Here is a 19,775-nt window from a genome sequence, read left to right on the forward strand (position 1 = left end):
CAGAAATTGGATGAAGATCATCCTCCTTCACTTAAACCAACAAAGAGAGCTGAGGTGCTTTCATCTAACACCTGCATGGGCTCCACTGCAAACAGCAAAATTAGAGGTGAGAAACACTATTCCTGACCCTAAATAAACTTCACTGTTGTGTGCTACCCTTGTCCAAAACAGCCATGGTCTTTTTCTTTTTCCCCCGATCATATTTAACAATCAAGCACAGTTTTTATCTACAGTTTTAGAGAAGTACAGTGAGGAGAATCCCAAGCAAAGGCAACTCCAGGACGCAGTTTGAGCTCCCTGTGTTTGCATCTTGTCCTAACCACCACACGTGTGGGCCAATGGAGGCCAAGAAAGGACCAAACATGATAGAGAAAGTAACTGAATTGATAATATCTTCACTTCTTGCAGCTTCTCATGAGGTACCAGCTCATCCTATGCAAAAGGCTGTGAAGTCACTATTTCATGTTGGGCATTGCAAGGAGTAGTCAAGAAGCTGAAGACTTCCAAGGCTCACGCCAACATTTCCAGAGATGCTTGCCTAGAAACAGCAAAAAGGGACCACAACTATGTCCAACACCGTTATGAGAAAAATAGTCAAGTAAACTGCTCAGATTGGGACAAGAACACAATATTTTATGTGTTTATAGAAATTAAACTCAAGTGCTTTCTACATTTTAATGGGATTTACCATGTTTCTATTCTTGGCAGAGAAGTCCCCTACAGCAGCAGGGGGAAGTTACTAAAAATGGCAAAAGACAGAATATCATCCTTTTTTTTTTTTTTTTTTTTTCCCCAAAGGCAAAAACACGGAACAAACAAACCTTACAAATGAAACCCCGTGTTGGTTCAACAGACCGCACATGGCAGTCTTCCCGCAGCCCAGCAATTAAGAGGTCTTTCCGTTACCAAAGCAAGCAAGATAGCAACAACCAAAGAGAAACCAGACCAGAACTCCATCTGTGTGTTGGTGCAAGGACACTGGCAAAGGTCCTGCAGGTCCTGCTTCGGAGCTGGGCAGATCTGAAGGGCGCCGCAGAAGGACGACCGTTTGCTCTTGACACCTGAAATCATCTCCAGCTTTAACACACGAGATGTCTTGTTTCTTTTAAGGACTTTCATCTCCAGCACAATACGAGCTTGAAGCCAAAGGCAAGGAGAACTAAACCAACCACCACTGCCACAGGGCAACACGGCAGCTGTCACGGAGCAACCTTCTTCTCTCCATCCATTGTGCAGAGGGACGTGCATCGTACCAAGGTGCTGCCTTTGAACAGCACAAAGTAGCAGCTCTAAGGGGTATCTGCCTCTAACAACTGGTGAATGATATTTGAGCAAGAAGTATCAGTCTATACAAAATTTATCACAAGCAGATGACAGTGCCTATAGGAGCTGTAGTGGTGCTACTCTCCCTTTCTTCCACTGCTGCAGAATTACTTTTCACTACTGAATTTCAGCACAGCTGCCAGGGGATCATAACCACTGCCTAAGCCTTACCTTGGAGCAACAAAAACCTGCATGGCTTTGGTCTTAATCTAGATCAGACAAGCTGCAAGGCTGATCCACCTATTAACGCCTTTTTATCTGCAGATTAACACGTGTCCATTAGAAGAGGAATTCCAATGTGATGTGATTACCGCTACAGTGATTTGTGTGCGGTCAGTATCTGCATAAAATCATAGAGGTTTAGGCTGTTAGGCAGACTGTGCTTAAGTGTAGATGTTCCTAAACCAAGCTACAAACCTGCATTTAATGGGTTTCTGAGCCAGCACTGTTGAGAGGCGTGCACTCTGACGGGTCAAGGGGAGAGTCCCCACTCCTTGTCCCTGTCCCCTCCTAGATGGAGCAACTCCAGGGGAAGAGAGCGTCACGCATCAGTCAAAACGAAAAAGAGCAGCTCAAACCAGTTTCAATAGCAAGCCTCCTGACAGAAATAGGTCAGGTCTGCTGGGGACCTGGGACTGGGACGGTTATTTCTGCTGGCTGTGGTCTGTGGCTGGGGCAGCCCCCTTCAGCCAGTGCAGCCATGTCAGCAGCACGAGCACAACCACTGAAATATGAAAAGTACTGCACAATAAACATTCACTGCCTACTATACAATATACATTCACTTTCTACCTCCCTATGCAGTAAACCCTCTATATAAAATGTCCAGTGGTAGTTTACGGTCTCATCACTCCTGAAGGAGATTTCCCATAGGAGAACTAAGGCCAAGCTGGCACACACGGACTTCACACTTTCAGTCTGCCCGTGCACACCTGGGTACCCCTCTGGAGCGGGTCCTCCACAGGTACACCTTCTGGATTCAGACAAGCTGACAGCAGCACCTGCAATCAGATGGAGAGCTCTACTTCACTATGCCCTGTACTCTTCCTTTATTTATTTCCCTCCCCCACCAGCCCCAAGGAGGCAATATCCCCATCACCATCCCCATCAGGACCTGCCCTTTGTCTTGAGTTTTCTGCAATGAGAGGGTCTGAGCCTGCTGAGCAAGCCCAGACCTTCGGAAACCCCCAACTGCCACCTGCCCAGCCCAAGAGATGAACACAAAATGTTCTTGGGCCAGGAGCTCCTGCAGAGCAGCCCAGAGACCACACCAGCACACTGCTGCAGTACTGCTGGGCACTGACATGGAAAACAATACTTTTCAGCAACACCTGTGCACAAAGCAAGCAGCTCACCAGTCCAGGGATCAGGTATTTAGTGCCAATGCTGCTTAAAGGTATAGCTTGATGAATATTGGTAGAAACACCAACATAAGCAAAGTGTCTCCTGCTCCAAGCTCCTCCATCCTGACCAGGCTTTCTCTCACCCAGTTATATACATACCCTATGTTTTGGGCTTACACTGTAAATCAGGCTGAGATACTAATTTCATGGATTTCTGCACTATTTCTTCTGACAGTTCAGTTCCCCTGACCTGGCCCTCTGCACAGCATAAAAAAATACCATCAGAGACATACACCTCAAACTGCAGACTCATGGTCACCAAGTAATGAACAGAAACGTAACTCAGCATTCCCAGTTCAGCCATCTGTTCCTCCTATCTCAAGAGATAACTATGGGATGCTTTCACTACCTTTATCATCCTTTATCCCTTCCAGACACATCTTAGTAATGTTAAGCTCAGAAACTGGAGCTTCAGAGCAGGAGGGGCCTTCTCCAAGCACAGCACACACACACCCACCCACACACCTGCTTTTCAGTCTGCTGTCTGGCCCTGGAAACTTCTGGGTTCTTAATAGGATTGTAAATGGATTAGGAACAAAAGAATGGTGCAATGGTTGTGTTACTGTATTATTCACAAGGGGAGCAGAAATGATGCTATCAACAACTCCTCCAAGGTCTTTGTTCAGAAACCGCTTTAACATGCGACATCAATTAAAACTGTCACCTGTTTCAGATTCAGCTTCGATCCCAATTCAGGAAGCAACTCCTAAACAGAGAAAAAGCTGGTTACATTTGCGAGAAAATTATTTTCTTCCTTTCAAAGACCAATCCACATGTGCAGGAAAAGGCTACCAAGGTCCCCTGACAGATACTGGATTACAGAAAATAATTTTTTGGCCCCAGTGGGTTTCTGCAGGAGCAGGAGCCGGTGGGAACAAATGTTTACGCTTTGCAGGCAACAAAACACATTCCTCCCCTCCTTCTCCCAAGCAGCACAGGTCTGCAAGAATAGTCTACCAAGAGAACAACAATACTTTAAAAAATATTAGCAAAGGAAACTACTGTGTCCTGTAACATCAACGTCTGGGTGATTTCCACAATTTATTTCCTGGAGTACAGCACCTGCTAACATGGTGCTTTTGAAGGTGAAAAGGTGTGAATGTGCAGGTTGGTACATGAAAAGTTACTGCAATGCTGTGGTGATGAGCCTCATAAGCAGCTCAACAAAGAAATAATCAGGACAGAAAAAATTACAATTAACAAGAACTCTGCTACTCAAAAGAAAATAGCACGTCAATTTGAAAGACAATGGGAAAAAATTAGATCGTAATTATCAGGAAGGCTGAACAAAACAGATGTTTTATTGTCTTGTAGAAACGAGATCAAATCTTGGGTTCACATTCAGATGCAGAGGCTCGAGCAGAGAACATGGGAGCAGAGAGCATGGGAACGGCCTCTTCTTACCACCCTTGTGAATTTTGTTTCTCTCCCTATTTTAAACCCAAGGGAAATGGCCAGAGGTGCCGAGGACAGGCTATGAACTTTCTAGAGATGCCCAGTAACCGCAGACTTTGGTTTCTGACACTGCTGTTACTGTGTGAGCAAATAACGATCAACAGCACTATCACAGCAACTCGTGTAACGGAGCGCTGCAAGCGCTCGCAAACATCGCACGCAGCTTTCTAGAGACAAACCTTGAAGCACAAGGGGTTGCGTGAAAATATTCTTTTGATGTATCATAAAATATGAATGAGGAAAACACTCCCTCCTGACCTAGCAGTTGTCTTTTAGAAGGGAATTGCCTCTTTCAATTGCTCAGCCCCAAGGGATCTCTCCCTGTCAAATTCCACAAGGGTCTGGGGGTTTGCCCAGCCTAATTTAAGTGCACAACAGGCTGCTGGAGGAAAGCTGCAAGGAAGTTTCGGTGGCAAAGCCTTGTCTGTGTAAGAGACAGCCCAATGTGAGATTTTCATCAGGCTGCATGTATTGCATCTGGGCTTCCCTGCTTGCTAGCCAGAAAACACAGCAGGAGTGAGAGAATTCAAATGCAATCAGGGGAAGACAGAGGGGAAATGAGCGGTTTGGGAGAATGGTCGGGAAATGAAGGCAGGCGTGGCTTCTGCCCTACTATTGAGGCTGGGTGCCCACGAGGTTTGTAATCTTGATGTGCTCTTTGGACTCCCACCTGCTTCCGGGGACACAGGTGGTGCCGCGGCCAAGGGCACCTTTCCCCATCTGTGGCTGGCTAGGTGCCACCCATCTTTTTTTTTAACTTTCTTCCCCTATTCCAGACCACAGCGATTCACAGCTTTGAGACCTTCACATCATATTATTGCTGTGCTGCAACATGTGGGTGAGATCTGAGGATCACTTTGCATTTGCTGGTCTGCCATACGCTGGTAGCTAGCTAACAGCAATCCATTGCCCCAACCTTTACAAAGCTGCAGCAGCTCCCCATTTATTTCTGGGTGTGACCCACATTGCCAAGCAGGGCTCCCAATCCTTGACCTAGGTGCAGGAGACCTCAGCCAGTTTCTCTCCACCATCAGACATAGCACTAGGAGAGGATCTAGCTCGTTGTAGCTAAATATAAAGTGTCACAGGGATGGAGACCAAGCGCTCATGTGGACAGCTGCCTCTTCCAGTACCTATTCCCTACCTTTGGCAAAGAACCAAAAAAATAACCAAAAGATCCAAACTTGGCCAATGACAAGGAAAGGCTCATTTCTGTTCACTAGAACATGAGTGCACCAGATGACTTCACATCTGCTTTTGCCTCCTAAAAAAAGGCAGAGCTTTGTTTTATTAAGTGATGGTAAATCCACCCCTAAGGATTCTGGAGTGAAGATTTCTGAACAAGTTGCATTACTGCAGGCAACACAGAGGGAGAGAGAAAACATCATCTCGTTTACTACTATAATAATACAGCAATGCAATCAAATTGCCTAACATATCAGCTTCTTGACAGCTTCCAAGCTTAGGAGAAGCCTCAAGTTAACATGCTATGCTTAATTTCCTTTGGGTCGAACTTATAAGAAATCTAATTTGTTTCACAAGCAGCTCTGGATTTCAGCAGACGGCTGATGAGCAATACAGCCAAAAGAGAAAGGCCATTTAGTGCCTCACATACATCTGTTGGAGAAGGCAATTGATCAATTATATATTTAGAAACACATTGGGGAAGAGAGCTGATGGTGGCCATGTGACTCTATTTTAACACCTCTGTCTCTCTGTAGGAAGAGAAAAAATATTTTTTTTTTTTTTGCTAGATCAATCCACTCAGTGGGACACCTCCAAATTACACGTGTTCCCATGCAGCACGGTATCCCTCTCACGCATTCAAAGAAAGCCAAGAGCAATCGCAGCAGCAGCAGCACTGACTGCTGGGCGTATACGTTACCAGGCTAGGGGTGGGTTTAGGCATTGTCTTCCGTGCTCTGTGGACCTTGACTTCGGTGTTAGCAGCGGTGGCTTTTTTAGCATCCATGTCCTTACTGCCCTCCCCGAGCTTGGTTGGCATCGTGGCTTGCATCTGAGAAAAGGAGCCCACAGTTCTCCCTTTGCTTGCTCCTCCTGGAAGGGTTTTTGCAGCATGGCCGGTGAGAGAAGCAAAGGTGCTGGTAGTCCTTAGAGGTTGCTCCTGTGCCATCTGCTTGGTTAGAATATATCCATTGCTCCCTGTTACAGAAGTCTGTGTGAAGTCATTAGCTTTCATATGGTTTTGCTTCCCAGTCTCACCATCTCGTTCAGAAATGCCATTTTCTGCTATCCTATTTAATTTAGTACTAGAGTCCTGCTGGCTCACTTTCGTATTGTCCTGAGTGTTTTTAGCTGGGTTTGGGTGGCTACCAGCTTCGCTGTGCTCACAGGAACCGTTGGTTTCACCATCTACTGCCATTTTTGGTTCCCCCGCTTGCTTTTCTGTAGCACTTTCATCCGCAGCCATGGCATTAAACCCTGGAGAAAGAGGGAGGAGGAGGAAGAGAGGAGAAAAAAAAAAAGGGTCACAAGTGGTATCACAACTCCAGAGTGAAGGTACATCTACTTACAGTGGCTAACGAAGAGCAAACTTCTCCTCCACAAAACCGCTTGCTATCTCTCTCTCTCTCTCTCTCTCTCTCTCTCTCTCTCTCCCCATTTAGGTTGCTCACTCACCTACCTGAGCAGCTTGCCTGGATCCTCAGATGGTGAAAACTGGGGTGGGTGGCCCAGTTGAAAGCAGTGCACTCATTCTCACTTGCCTCAGCTGCAGACGTGGCCATTTATTCCCAACTATGGATTTTTCAAGGTAAATATTATCTTTAGCTTTTCCAATAACCACATTTATTGGACCATATGTCAACACCTCGCATGTCAAACAAAACGCTGCCCAATCTTGTATTCAGTTCTCTGGCAAAACCCTTCACAATGCCAGATTGACACAAGTAAAGCTTGCTGGTAGGGCTGTACAGGTGAGCTTTTGTGGCACAGACACAGCTCAGTAGCCAAATGCCTACACCAGGGCTCTGTCACTACGTGAAACATCACAACAAGTAACTCCCTGGCAACCACAGCTCTCCTGGCAATGCTGTCCAGTGGAGACCGGCTCTTTCGCTGGGATGAAGTGGCACAGGAGCAGGATTCATAGTGTCATTTCAGAGGCAACAGCCAGAGTAAACACAGGGGTGAAGCATGTTAAATGCAATTCTAGACTAAAATAATTACATAATTCAAATGCAGCAAGATTTTTGCAGACTGACTAAAAGCTCAAGCACAGATAAAACATGAGTGTCTGTGTAAAAAGGGGTTTTTTTCCTCCCTTCCAAACATTTCCATGCTCCCCCCATCAATGAATTTGTCCCATCAGAGATTTCAGACCTGAGCTGAAAAAAATCCAAGAATAAACGCCATGTACTTGCAGAAAGGTTTCCAACATGACAAACTAGCAGCTCCCCAGGCAACCAGGAGTGATAACAATTCACTGGCACGATCAGTAAAACCATTAAATCAACCTGCTGTTAGGGATTCCTTGTATTGTTTTCCTTCCAGAGGCCAGACAGTTATGAAAAGCATCACAAGAAGTACCAGCAAAAGCTCTGTCCAAGTGGGCTGTCAAAGCAGGTAGGACTGATTTACAACCAGCCTGAATCAAAGCAATTTTCACCTACAGCATCCAGAAGGGCCCGGAGTCAAACCAGAGCAGAACTTTGCAAGCCAGACCAGCAAGCTGGATATCAGCATCTCATTTCACACCGTTCTTGAAGCCTGAACATTCAAGGAAAACAATATTCTGAATGCCTCTGCTGACCTGGCAAAAACCTGATGCAAGGCTAAATCATGAAGAACCACCAAGATCCTGCATCCCAGGACATCAAGTCCAATGTAGCTGGGCTGACTATTCAGAGCCCAGGTCTGCAGGGCTTTGCTGCATGCCCGAAGCATAGGCAGCTCAGCACAGACGTCAGCAGGGAGGAGAAGCAGTGCTGCACAGCACACTGGGTCAGCTCTTCCCCAAAACCACCAAATTCCCTTTCCAGTTAGTGGCAATCGGGAAAAAAAGTCTCTCCGCAACTATCTGAGGGCCTACCCACCTCCCCTCCTTTCCACCTCTTTTTAATGCACTCATTCAGTCTGTGTCCTTACCACTGGGTTGACCTCAAAGATTTTCATACAGATTTCTGCACAAACAGCACTTGCAGGTCTAGATTCTAAAAGCAACGCCTTCTAGTACCTGAAACAACCATATTATTCCCCAAGCTTCCTGGTTTTTGGTGCTCATCTGAGATTTAAAGACAAACTGAAAGCCCTCTTATAACTGGTCAAGACGCTTAGACAATCCAATTCAACCTCTGGCTTGAGGCATGGTCAATGCTGAATTCAAGCCAGGTTGGTCAGGGCTCTGCCCAGGTGGGTCTCAAAGGCCTGCTGCAGCACTTGACTTGCTCCAGCCTCATCCTACCCATAAATTACAACAGGGACGGTCCTAGTCCCGCTCCTTATTTCCAACTGAAAGCCACACCATGTAGGGCACAAAACATCTTACTGGAAAGTGTTTTCACACCCTGATGACAAGTGGTAACTCTTCCCCGGGGTTCAACTCTGGCTGTTTTTCCTGATGAGACACCTGCACTAAGCGGGTCCATTCCCCTCAAACCTGGGCAACCCAGCCTGCGACTGCCTCCCACACGGACTCTGCTGGCTCAGAGCCTCCAAAAAGCGCTCACCAGTGCTCGCTGGAGCACACGCAGGGGGCAGGGGCAGAAACCCCACCTCGGCAGGCAGCAATCGAGTGGCTCTCCAAGCATGATTCAAAGCCATCACCTCCATCTGCTGCCCTCTCACGCCACCCAGACCACCTTTTGTGTACTGAAAGCTCTGATAAGATGCACAAGGGTTTGTCTGGAACAGCAACGACTCTGGGAGAAGATAAAGTGCTAGTTTTTTCACTGTTATTTAACTATTTGAAAAGTCTTGGGCAGAGGGAGCCAACAGCTACGCACTTACTCTTTCAATCGTTGTTTCTATTTCTGCATTTGGTGTCTTTTAAAGACTGTGCTGTGACCATTTAAACAATTATTTCAGCAAAGTCAGTGCCAGGAGAAAACAAAATATGAGCTCCCTAACCACAGATGGCCATTTCCAGTGCTCAGCACTAGGCACCTGGCCGAATGAAGCCTTCAGTATTCGTTGATTTAAATACTGCCTGCTCCCACCAGAGCAGTCAAATAACTTCAGTGGCTGACTACTAGATAAACTGAATAAGCAGAGGGCAAAAATTGCTCTACCTGCCATGAAGACAACCAAAACAAGGCAAATTAGAGCACTGTCCTAGGGGAAAGAATAACTGCATTATTCCAGAAAGCATCACAGACTTTATGAAAAATCCATGAGACTAAAAGTAAAATCCCATATACAGTTACACACACACACACACACACACTAAGTGTGGAAAATGCAATCTGATTGACTGTGGACGTGCCATCAAATCCCTATAAAAAGGTACCAGACTTCCAAATCTGTATGACTAGAGATTTAATAAAACAAAGATATGAAATCTCATTGTCCCTGAAGTGGCACAGAACTGGAGAACGGGACAGCAGTCATCAGGGGTATGGTTTTGATTTAACAGGATTACACACCCCCTCGGCCCTGCTGTAAATGACTGCACACACTGCAGGGCAAAGCAAGGTCCTGCAGCTCCCGCCCCGACCACCAGCGCTGCCACCGCTCAGCGGGCCGGGCGAAATGCGCTGTGGAGTGTCCCAATTTGGTGCCTAACAGACATGCATCCACACGACAAAAGCTGTTACAGGAACTGTCATCACACGGGTCGCTGGCTGGCAAGAATCATCAGAGGCCAAGGACTGAACGGGAAGAGAGACTCTGTCCCTCTCCAGCCTCCAGCAGGTCTGAGACATCGGGGGCAAGACTGTCTGCAGCTGCTGGGACAGGCTTCTTTGGGGAAAATTATCATCTCCTTCCTCCTGCTCACTTTTCTGGCAGCACTAAAACAAATTCATAAATATTCTGGAATAGCATTCTCTTCTACAAACTGAGTTCCTGTACAGCACAGGGCTCCTGCAAGAAGCAGCACAGCCAACCCACCGACTGCAGGAGCTCATCATCCCCCAGTCCTACCTGAACATCAAGTTGAAGAGACCCCTGCAAAGAACTAGGTTATGTCAGGAGCCACGTTGCTTAGTAAGATGTGGTAACCCAAGTAAGCGATTCTGGTTTTCACAACCAAAATACCTGGTCTGGTGGTAATAGGAAAATAGGAGTTGCCATCCCAGGCTAGGCTACCACTCCATTTGCCATGATGCTCTGCCTCCAGCTCGGTGCTCCATCCTCGTGTAACGGGACACGTCTGCAAGTCTGACCATGTCCAACAGGTCTTAGGTACACGCAGTACTGCACATTTACAAGCATTGCTGAATAGACCCATTTCAATATATATTTACACTTTTTCTGAAATATGAGCTATAGATGGGGATGGGAACACAAACTAGAGACAGCATCAACCTCACAATGGAGAAATACTGAATAAAACAGCCTACAGAAGCTCTTCAGCAGCACCAGACAGCTAAAGAAACACTTGTTCCTGACATGACCTTTTCATCTCCCATTTTTCATCATCAAAAAAAAAAGTTTCGTTGCAAACCTGCTAAAATCTTGATTCCAAATACATCTCATGGCAACAAGTTCTCTTCATGAAAGTGCTGTTCAACAGCTTTTCTGCTCTTGTGCTTCAAGTGCAAGTGAATAAAAACCTAAAATTGGTATTTCTCTAAAACTGTACAACTTGGCAGTATTCATCCCTTCTAAACAGAGCAAAACTGTTTTCCTCTGTATTCAATTTTCTCTCCAAGTCCCTCACTGTTCCTTAATCTACAACCATTCTTTAATTAAAAAAAAAAAAAAGGTAGCAAGACATAGCCAATGAATGTCCACAAAAGTGTAACTTCATTTACTAGAAGCATCCTAGTATTTTCAGAACTCCCTTATGCATTTCCTATGGCATATGCATCAGTAAAAGTTTGTCATATGGACTACAAAGCTGCATCCCAATTCAAGCCTTCAGTATTAATTTTAAATCCAGCAACATGTAGGACAGGTAACTTGCCCAAGACATTTATTTTGCATTATGGTGACTGATCTCCCAAGAATGTATTTGAAGCTGATACCAATTTGAAACAAACTTCAGTAAAGGTGTAGCCAGCTCCTAGAAGACACATTTTAGTAACATAAGGAATTTAAGACTCAGAAAATTATGCAGATACATTATCCCCATGACTCCACACGGCAAAGAATAATCTGTAATATATCACTTCTCTGAATTAACAATTCATTGAGAATAATGCAGAGGTCCCACCTCTCATCAGGTTCAAGCAGATCCTCTGCTGCAGTTTTGGTCTTAAGTCTTTTTCTTAATACCAAACAGTTATTCAAAATTGAATTAAAATTCCCATGAAGAGAACAGAATCTTAAGAAAGGAGAGGAGAAGCTAGGTCAGACAGGATGAGGACACCTCATCTAATTTTAGGTGTCTAAAAGGTATCTCAAACTCCAGGGTGCCCCTACGCCACCACTGCAACGAACAGAGAGAAGATGACAGTTCAAAAAGCACAGCCTGACCTCAGACATCTCTTTGGATAAACTAAGCACCGCCTGGACGTGCCTACCACGTGTGAACAGAAATGAGCTGGGCTAGTCCAGAATTAGAATGACAGCTTCAAAGAAAACCCTAAATTAGGCAAAACGAAACCCACCTCTGCTCTCCCAGCCCAGGCTCCTGCAATGCTGGTTCCTCCCCACTGCCTCTCCCCGTTGGTTCCCAGCCCTCCCAGCAGAGCCAGAGCTGGCTCCAGTCCTGCCCTGGAGCTGGCGGGGGCTCGGTCCAGCCTGCCAAAACCTGCCCGCGGGCAGAGCCTGCCCAACAGACCCCAGCAGCCGTCCCGGCCACAGCCAGAGGGAACCAAATCGCCTCTGCAGAGCCCGAAGGGGATGAGTAGCCACCAGAAACTTGCCATATGCAGGAAGTCAGATGATCAGCTCAAAACTCTGTGTGACTTTGAGAATGCTCTGAAAAAAAATAAAGCCTTAAATACATTTTTTAAATTCAGATCTCACTGCTTGGCGAGACAAAATAAGAAAAATACGCAAGCATTATGAGCCCTTATAGAAACAGGCCAAAATGCAATCATCACTAAGGGCTGAGAAATTAAAAAAAAAAATAAAGAAAAGAAAAAAAGAAAAAAGAAAAACAACCCTATAAGCAAATGTACTATTATCTGATCTGGAACTTTTACACATTTTTCTGAACATCTTGGTGCTGAGCACTGGTAGAGGCGAGACACCCGCCTGCCCACATCTTGCACGATATTTTCCCTGCATTTCGAGTGCCCCCAGCACAGAGCACAGGGCAGCTCCATATCTGCAGCTGAGCCATGAGGCTTTAGCTGCTGCACGAGAAATATCAAACTCTGAACTAAGCAAAGACAGAGCTCAAATGAAAAGCTCACGATTTTGACTGGCAGTACAAGTAAGTACTGCATATTTATGATTATACATGCACACATTTCACAGATTTTTTTACCTTAAGCACTTTGCAGATTATCTTTAAAACACCAAATACCACAGTCATTTGTTCAATACCCTACTGTCCTGCTGGATAAACTTTAAAAGCGAGAAATGCACCTGCTTATAATCATTGTGTTACAAGAGTTCCCTCCCCCTTTCCTCCTCAAAGTGAAAAAGAAAAAAAAAAAAAAAAAAAAAGGAAAACTGTAAGCCAAAAAGAAGCCCAGCTGACACTAAAAGGATGACAAAGGGATGGGGGCTGAAACTGTACAGACTAGGGAGAATTGGTGGCTGGGGACCCTGTATGTACTGGAAAGCACCACATCTACCACTGAAGCCAAAAAATGAAGAGAATTAAGTGTTTCAGGCCAAAGTTCCTCTCTGGGGTTCGTTATTGATGGTTCACCCTCTTTTAAATCCATGAAGCCAGGTAATGTCCATCAAAGACCCTGCCCTGTATTTTCAAAACACAAAAGCCACTTCTCCCAGTGCCCTGGGGCACTGTCACCCTGTGGCAGTATCACTGGTTCCCATCTCCCACCAGACACAGCAAGAGTCAAAACAGGAAAAGTTAAAAAAAAAAAAAAAAAAAAAAAAGAACTGCTGTGAATGCTCAATACTGAGATTACACAGGTTGGGTAAGTGGGACTCAGCACCTCACCAGTGGGCTGCCTCTGAATACTGGTGGTGACTCAACGCAGTTTAACCACCTGCATGAAATTCATTCGTTCCTTTGCTGTGGGATTGGGTCCACAGCGTTGCAGCGCTGGCCACGAGGCCCCGAGCCCATCTGTGACCCAGGGATGCTCCTGCTCAGGGGCTGCTGGGCTCTGAGAATTCTGCTGCGGGGCAGAGCAGGGCTCTTGAGCACAGGGAGCACCTGGGTGCACATCTGGGTGAAACATCTAAAATATCTAAGCATCATTTTGCTCTGTCTGGTCTCCTGGCTGTCAGTCTCAGCAGGGGATCCTAGTGCAGAGTATGAGGCCAGGAGATTATTCTTTTTCTCCTTTTAAAGCAGCCATCTCTGCACCTGGGAATGCAAAGGCGGCAGCCGCCCAGTGGAAAGCAGCGCCTTCCTCACTCACAGCAGCTTCCTATCTGCAATAAAAGGGAGAAACAAAAAACAAAAAGAAAAAAAGGCCCCTCCAGGAATTTAAAACCCTGATGCTCTCTAAAACCAGTTTTAAGTTTATTTGAGAGCAAAGTGACTGTGCATGTCTCATCCAGCACTACGCTCCAGCACCGTGGCTCTTGTGAAACAGCTGCCTCAGGTGAAGCCTCAGAAACGCGGAGGCTAATGAAGAACTTGGTTACTAACTCCCCTCCCTGCTCCCTCGTGCCATTGCTTTAGTGAAACTTTCTGGGGCTGGGGAATCAGAAAAGGAGCTGTTTGCCTTGAAAGGTCAAGTGAGATGCAGCATGGAGTTAGGAGCTATGTACATTAGCAGGAGAACTAAAATCACTTGCAACTGAAATCACTTTGGCAGTGATTCTTGCAAAGAAACCACTTTTAATTAGTTTTTCTCCGAGTCTGACTAAGACCAATATGGTCTAATAGAACACAAGAGCAACTTTTTTCCACTCATCTCTTCCATCTCCCTGTCCCTTTCCCCTCCCTGTCAAAGGGAAATACGGACCTAAACTCACGCTCACATGTAAAACTGAACTGGAACATTTCCCCACAGACAACAAAATACAAGTCTCATCTACAGCTTTTTTGCTATCCGCATTGAGGAATTTTACATAGAAGGGGACACCGAGTCTATTGAACAACTTACACTTGGCTTTATGCAGGCTGGGAATCAGTCTCAGAACTAGAAATGAAAGTGCTGGGAACATGCAAAGATCTTGTTCCTACAGTTGTATGTTCAATTATTTCTCTTTATTGGTGTCAGGATGAAGCTAGAAGAGGACATCCCAGCTGGTAACAACAGTGCATTTCTGTCATACCTTCCACTCAAGGAACAAAGAACAAAACACCATGACTGCCCACCCAAGGCCCCCACACCTCCAGGCTGCTCCCAAGAGCACCCAGCCAGCTCCCTGCCCCAGCCCCACGGCACCGACAACTTGTCCCCTGGGGCAGCAGCTATTGAGTTGTCACAAATGACAAACTGGCACACTGCAGATGCCCTGCTTCAAAACAGCAGATTACAGAGTGGGGCACCTCAGCTGTTGTCCCACAGGACTGTGAGCCTTCTCTGCAACACAACTTCATGGGGATCTCCAACATTATGATCTCCATCAGTGGTGGAGCCAGACAGCGGCTGCACTTGCTACTGCAGCAGTGCCAGTGTGCTTTGCTTGGGGGACAGACACCTAAATCTCATTCAAGGCTGCAAGGTACCTGAAATTTCTGGCTCATCTTGGACACGGAGAAAGCACAAGTTTGTACACAGAGGTGTAACTCGTAAAAAGCCATTCAGAGAGGCAGCAGCAGAGCTATGGGGTGTGCTAACACAGATCAGATGGGGCTCTGATACTGACCTCAGTACCAGTACCCTTCTGAGTCAAGGGGGAGTAAAAGGAGGGAAAAAAATTAATTCACACTAAGTGAATTTAGCCTAAACATCACCTTTAGTCAGTCTTTGGATCTGCAAGTTCAAGCCTCTGCAAGTTTTAGATCCCAAGTTCAGTACTGAAATCCAGTCTTACATTGCAGGCCATGGCTCCCATCAAACACATGATCAGTATACTGCACCAGCTCAGACTGAACTAGAACCCAGAAGCACCAGCAGACTTGTGCAGATTCCCATTCCCACATATGACAGAATCATGGAATGATTTGGGTTGGAAGGGAGCTTTAAAGGTCATCTAGTCCAACCCCCTGCAGTGCGCAGGGACACCTTCCACTAGATCAGGTTGCTCACAGCCCCATCTGGCCTGACCTTGAAAGTTTCCAGGGATGGGGCATCTACCACCTCTCTGGGCAACTTCTTGCAATGTTTCACCACCCTCAACATAAAAAAATTTCTTCCTTACATATCTAGTCTAAATCTACCCTTTCAGTTTATAAACTTGTCCTATCTCAATGGGGCCTGCTAAAAAGTTTGTCCCCATCTTTCTCCTGCCCCCCCTTTAAGCCCTGGGAGGCCGCTCGAAGGGCTCCCCGGAGCCTTCTCTTCTCCAGGCTGAACCCCCCCAACTCTCTCAGCCCGGCCCCCCAGGGGAGCTGCTCCAGCCCCCCCAGCATCTCCGTGGCCTCCTCTGGCCCCGCTCGAGCAGCTCCGGGTCCTTCTGCTGTTGGGGGCCCCCGAGCTGGCCCCAGCACTGCAGGGGGGTCTCCCCAGAGCGGAGCAGAGGGGGAGAATCCCCTCCCTGGCCCTGCTGCCCCCCCTGCTCTGGCTGCAGCCCAGGGCACGGGTGGGTTCTGGGCTGCAAGTGCATGGTGCTAGCTCACGGGCAGCTTTTCATCCCCCAGTACCCCCAAGACATTCTCCACAGGGCTGCTCTCAATCACTTCATCCCCCAGCCTGTACTGGTATCAGGGGTTGCCCCAACCCATGTGCAGGACCTTGCACTTGGCCTTGTTGAACCTCATGAGGCTTGCATGGGCCCAGTTCTTGAGCTTGCCCAGGTCCCTCTGGATGGCATCCTGTCCCAGGCGTGTCAACCGCATCGTACATAGCTTGGTGTCATCTGCAAACTTGCTGAGGGTGTGCTCAATCCCACTGTCTATGTCTTTGATGAAGATACTGAACAGTACTGGTCCTATCCTCCTCGCTAAAGGAAAATGACTGTTGAAGCAAACTTACAGAAGAAAATCTTCACGGTGCTTTTCCAGTCCACACATGACAGCTCCATGCGTTGCCACCCATCCCTGTGTCAGGAAGCAGGGCTTGAAGATACTATTTCATGCCATCCTGCAAGTCTGCTGTAATGATTTAATGTTCACGCAACACTCAAAAATGTAAATTCTCTGCCAATGCTAAACACTGTTATTAACAGACTTTAGGGACATTAACTAATTGAACGCCTATGACGATCACAGCTGGATAATGAAGGTCAGCAAAGAACAATGCATATGGCACAACGACCACGCAAACCATTGTCTTCTACAGACATGGTATGCTTGGGAAGAGAAGGATACTATCTGAACATTACCACAAGAATGGAGACTATGCAGTTGACATTTTAGGACCCTTCTTTTCCCAGTCACAGAACTGGACAATAAGCTGGAGTGCTTGCAACCTGAGCACCTCATGAAGCTTTGAGACCATTCCTGCACAGGGAGGGTTCTCAGCTTCCTTGTGATGCACAGCATTTGCTTTAAGTCAAAATCAGTCAAGACATACAAGATGCAGATATGCCCCTCCTTCTGGATTTTTACCTCCATAGAGACTTGATACTTACCTTCAGATCAACTAAGAGCTAAATAAACTAGCTTTCTAGTCCTGAGCCGAGCAAGGCAAGGGATCAAAGCGAGAGTCTCTTCCCAGAGCAACATGACCTCCCACTGACATCTCAGACTTCATCTCCGGTCTGCCCAGACCAGAGGTCCATACACAACCAGTGGCAGCAGCAGCACTCACGTGTTCCCAGTTAATATGCATGCACCGTGGCCACATCTAACGCAGCATTCAATATTTTGCCTGTTCTGAGCTAAAGCAGCTTGACAAAACATTATGCTGGACATAAGAGAAAGAAAAAGTAATGCTGTACTCACACACATCTGAATTAAATCCAAAATTTTGTTTCTAGCTAAGACTAGGTATTTTGATGGGGTCAGTTCAGTGCTTTTCTAATGCTCTATTATGGAAAGGAGAACAAAAATACACCAAATCCCTGCAGAGCTACAAGAAGTAACTAGTTAAGGAATAATAAAGCCATGGAAAGAAAGGACAGGAGGGGAAGATAAAGGGCAGTGGGTTTTTTTTCCTAATCCCACCGACACATTTATTAAGCCCTTAGATTTGTGTGCATGCAACTCACAGACAACCACACAGGAAAGACTTTGCCAAATTAACACATGCATTGCATCCTGCAAAGTAAAAGCAAGCAGAAACAACACAAATGCCACGAAGCACCCCACAACAGCACGAGGTGTGAAGTGTCTAACCCCACCAGCCATCCTGCAGTGGTTGGTGCCTGCTCTGGAGCAACAGAGAAACTCACAGGAAAACAGAAAGTTAACTCTAATAGAGGGAGGAAAAGGGCTAGGTCATCATGTGGCAGGATCAGAGTTCAGTTAAAACCAGTCACACAGAGGAGGTTCAAAGTAACTCCTTTTCGCTTCACAGCCACACCAAAGCAGAAGTGAAAATGAGGTATTATTCTTTAGGCGGGTGGTGATGGATGGACTGAAAAGCAAATTTGCATCTTCTGGGTAAGAGCCCTGCTCAGAATAAACACAGGAGAATGGAGCCACTCTGTCCTTGAGAGCACACCTGAGACCCCCGCGGGACATCTCCAAGTCCTCAGTTTTATTCCTGTCATGTGCTGACTGCATGAGCAAGGTCTGGCCCTCAACCGAGGCAGGTGCTCACCTTCCTCTTTGTTGTTGGTGATATCTTTCAGCAGCTCAGTCTTCATGCAGGCGTCTTTCCTTGTCTCTCCCTTACTCAGCACTGCTCGCTAGGGTTGGGGAGAGAAGGGATGGGGGGGGTAGAAAAAAAGGAAATATCATGGTTTAGCTCAATGCTCATACACACATTGCATTTAAAAGATGAGACAATCATGGACACATCCTGTTTACATCACCGGCAAACCTCATTCTGCAAAATAATGATGCCAGGAAACTGCCACGAAGACACAGGTCAAAGATAAGGAATAGCAAGGCTTGCCCCAGCTGACAGCCCGTCTCACCCAAGAAGCGGAGGGGTTTCGAGCTGCACCCAGGGCTGAGACCTCACAGCTCTTTGGTGAAGATGCAGCCAGACAGATTTTCTGAGTGTAATGTGCTTGGGAATCCAGCAGAGTATGTCTGTACAGGCGTGGATTAAAATGGTCATGAAAGGCATCTCGAGGAGGTGATCCTTATTCTGAGGTTTTGGGTGGGGGAAGGCAGATCTATCAAACTTCTCATAACATACCGTTCAGCAACATTTACAGTCCCAAGTATGCTTTTGGTGTTTTGGGTTTTTTTGTAGTTCATTCAAATGTAACTTACACAATCCAAACCATCAGTGAGCTACAGCTAGCTCATCATTCATAACATCCATGTTTAATAAAGCTAATGAGGTCTATTTTTAATCCTATAGAAAGCAATTTTTCTTTTTTCCCCTCTTTTTAAATTTTTTTTTTGTAAGAAGGGAACACCTGCTCATCTTTTCTGCCTTTCACACACCTGGACTCACACTGCTAGATCAGGTTTGCAGCCTTAATACCTTCTCTTTTTTTTTTTTTGAAGTGTCAAGACAAAAAAAGCTAACAAAACAAAGGAAAAAGGTATTAAAAAAAAAAAAAAAAAAAAACAAACAGAAGAGAAGGGGTCCTTTGACACAGCTCTGTGTTTAAGGAGACAAGCTGGTCTGAAAAGTAAAGATGGCGACTGCCTTGCAAAGCTGCGGTGCGATGGGGGAGGCAGCGGTGCCGGCCAGGGCCAGGCCGGGCGAAGGGCTCACCGCACGCCGCCTGCGTCGCAGGGGAAGAATGAGCCCAGGTCAAGCCAACTGTTGTAGGCCAGCGCCGAGAGCAGATGGTGCCTGCAGCCATGCAAATCACAAGGTTTAAAGCGCACTGAGTGATAATGAACAAAAACAACCTGCCCATCTCCCATAAAGCAAGCAAACGAGATAAGACGCACACAGGAAGCCCCAACAAAACCATTCCCAGCAGCAGCTCGTCCTTCCCCACATCGGTTTCTGTCCGAAGCTAGCAGGGGAGATGAGCTCTGGTGTGGCTATTACCAGCCACCCTGTGATTTTGGTTTCCATGCAAACTCAGCTGCAATGCCAGGTGCCAGCAGGTACTGCAGCGCAGGGTCTTCACGCCACTTTCGGCAGCCCCCTGCCCCATGCAGGGCTCATCCAGCACTGGGTCCCTGCCCCTTGGTGCCTGCAGGACCACCCTGTCCTGCACCTAAATGCCACTATAGCTGCAAAGTGA

At 46.5% G+C, this 19,775-nt stretch overlaps 1 protein-coding gene across 13 annotated transcripts in view; it reads right to left on the reverse strand.

The window, feature by feature from the left end:
• The window catches only part of EHMT1 (euchromatic histone lysine methyltransferase 1), a 121,636-nt gene that overhangs the window by 44,822 nt on the left and 57,039 nt on the right, over window positions 1-19,775 (reverse strand). For 8 of the 13 annotated variants that reach the window (XM_042786495.1, XM_042786504.1, XM_042786498.1 and 5 more), the window contains 3 exons: window positions 18,215-18,302; window positions 6,067-6,623; window positions 3,391-3,432 (listed from right to left, as the gene is read on the reverse strand). In XM_042786495.1, the coding sequence (XP_042642429.1) occupies window positions 3,391-3,432; window positions 6,067-6,623; window positions 18,215-18,302 (687 nt within the window). Of the gene's footprint in view, window positions 1-3,390; window positions 3,433-6,066; window positions 6,624-16,483; window positions 16,568-18,214; window positions 18,303-19,775 lie in introns of those variants that run through there. The other 5 variants (XM_042786502.1, XM_042786501.1, XM_042786503.1 and 2 more) reach the window with 3 other exon arrangements.

The sequence above is a fragment of the Tyto alba genome, unplaced genomic scaffold, assembly GCF_018691265.1.
Source record: "Tyto alba isolate M040663 unplaced genomic scaffold, T.alba_DEE_v4.0 Super-Scaffold_11, whole genome shotgun sequence".
Classification (NCBI taxonomy): domain Eukaryota; kingdom Metazoa; phylum Chordata; class Aves; order Strigiformes; family Tytonidae; genus Tyto; species Tyto alba.